Source organism: Egretta garzetta, unplaced genomic scaffold (genome assembly GCF_000687185.1).
Source record: "Egretta garzetta isolate BGI_Z169 unplaced genomic scaffold, ASM68718v1 scaffold65, whole genome shotgun sequence".
In the NCBI taxonomy this organism is placed as follows: Eukaryota; Metazoa; Chordata; class Aves; order Pelecaniformes; family Ardeidae; genus Egretta; species Egretta garzetta.
In genome coordinates this window covers 263303-264886 of record NW_009259585.1, presented here as the reverse complement: position 1 = coordinate 264886, position 1584 = coordinate 263303, and the positions used below count along the sequence as shown (strand labels likewise).

The following is a 1584-nucleotide window of genomic DNA, read 5'->3' as shown; positions in this document are numbered from 1 at the left end:
CTTTGCTTGGATCGATCTCTGTTAATTGTGTTTGCGGATGCTTTCAACACCGTGCTTTTCTTAAAAACTTAATGACACCCCGCAAGGAGGTGTAAGGGTCTAAACCGCTCCTCTTCGACTTGGAGCAAAGAAACAAAGAATACAGCCCCAGCGTGCTCAGCAGACCACCTATTTTTAATCAGGTGACTTTTCATGCACTTCTGAAGATGCTAGATTATTTTAAACCGGGTGATAATCCGGGTTAGTTAAAAAAAAAAAAAAAAAGAAAAAGAAAAAAAAGTGCCATTTAGATCTCTCCACCCTGCAGTTGTGTGATGCCCAAGTCAGACACGCTGGCTTCATGTGACTGCTGCCTCGCATCAGACTTGTTTTCTGCCTTTAAAGTAGTCATTTATCAGCCAAAAGGCGAGTGCGTTTAAAACCGTATATCTTCAGGAGGGAGAGCAATCTCCCCTTTCAGGGGGAAGGAACCTGTTACAAAGCCACTTAGGTGGGTGCGCTCTTACATGGCGTTATTCCCCCCCTGGGCGTTCATATTTCCCCAAAACGTTTCTATTTGCACGGCTCCCCGGTAATTCGGCACTTTATTTAACCGCAACTGCCCTTAGAAACTTGACTTGCACTGAGGCAGCCTGCTAATCTTATTTATTTTTTTCCCTCCTTTTTCACAGAGGCATTTGTTCCTCTTGCTGACAAATGTACCATTCTGCCAAGAAAGTTTTTTTTTTAAAAAAAAAAACAACCCCCCCCCCAAAAAAAAAAAAAAAAAACCAGCGTGTAATTGATGTTATCCCAAGAAAGCGCGATCTCCACCCCTCTCAGCTCCAAGCCCTTCAGGTAAAAGGGAAAAAAAAAAATCTTTCAAGAATTTGTTGCCTTTTTGAGGGTTAAAACATCAGAAGACAAGCTTGTCTCGCCTTGGCCAATCAGCTCCCGGCCCTGGCAGCTATAATATAGAACTAAAGGCAGACTCCTCTCACAAGCGTCTTGCTTTGCTACCATTAAAATCAGACCCTTTTTTTGTCTCTCGCTTGCTGTCTCCCGACCAAACTCCGATGTGTTCCGTTATCAGCGACCTAAAGCCTGCCATTCCAGCACCTGTCTTGCTAGGGATCGGTGGATAGCATACGATTCAGAAAGCAGACAAGGACATAGGAGGAGAGAGAGCTCTAGAGAGACAGCCAGGGATAGGCACAGAGAGCTTTGAAGTAATTGGATTCAATGGACGAAATGCTGCTGTTGACAAGAATTCTCTTGGTGGGCTTCATCTGCGCTCTTTTAGTCTCCTCTGGGCTGACTTGTGGACCAGGCAGGGGCATTGGAAAAAGGAGACACCCCAAAAAGCTGACCCCTTTAGCCTATAAGCAGTTTATTCCCAATGTGGCAGAGAAGACCCTAGGGGCCAGTGGAAGATATGAAGGGAAGATCACAAGAAACTCCGAGAGATTTAAAGAACTAACCCCAAATTACAACCCTGACATTATTTTTAAGGATGAAGAGAACACGGGAGCTGACAGACTGATGACTCAGGTAGAGCCACAGAGATACCTGTATTTGTGTTTGTTAACCTCTCTGAGCAATCCT

At 44.6% G+C, this 1584-nt stretch overlaps 1 protein-coding gene across 1 annotated transcript in view; it reads left to right on the top strand.

The window, feature by feature from the left end:
- Nucleotides 1-1221: 1221 nt before the first annotated feature.
- The window catches only part of SHH (sonic hedgehog signaling molecule), an 11210-nt gene continuing 10847 nt past the window's right edge, over nucleotides 1222-1584 (top strand). Inside the window, exon 1 of the mRNA XM_009637720.2 lies at nucleotides 1222-1530. Within this exon, the coding sequence (XP_009636015.1) occupies nucleotides 1222-1530 (309 nt within the window). The remainder of the gene's footprint in view (nucleotides 1531-1584) is intronic.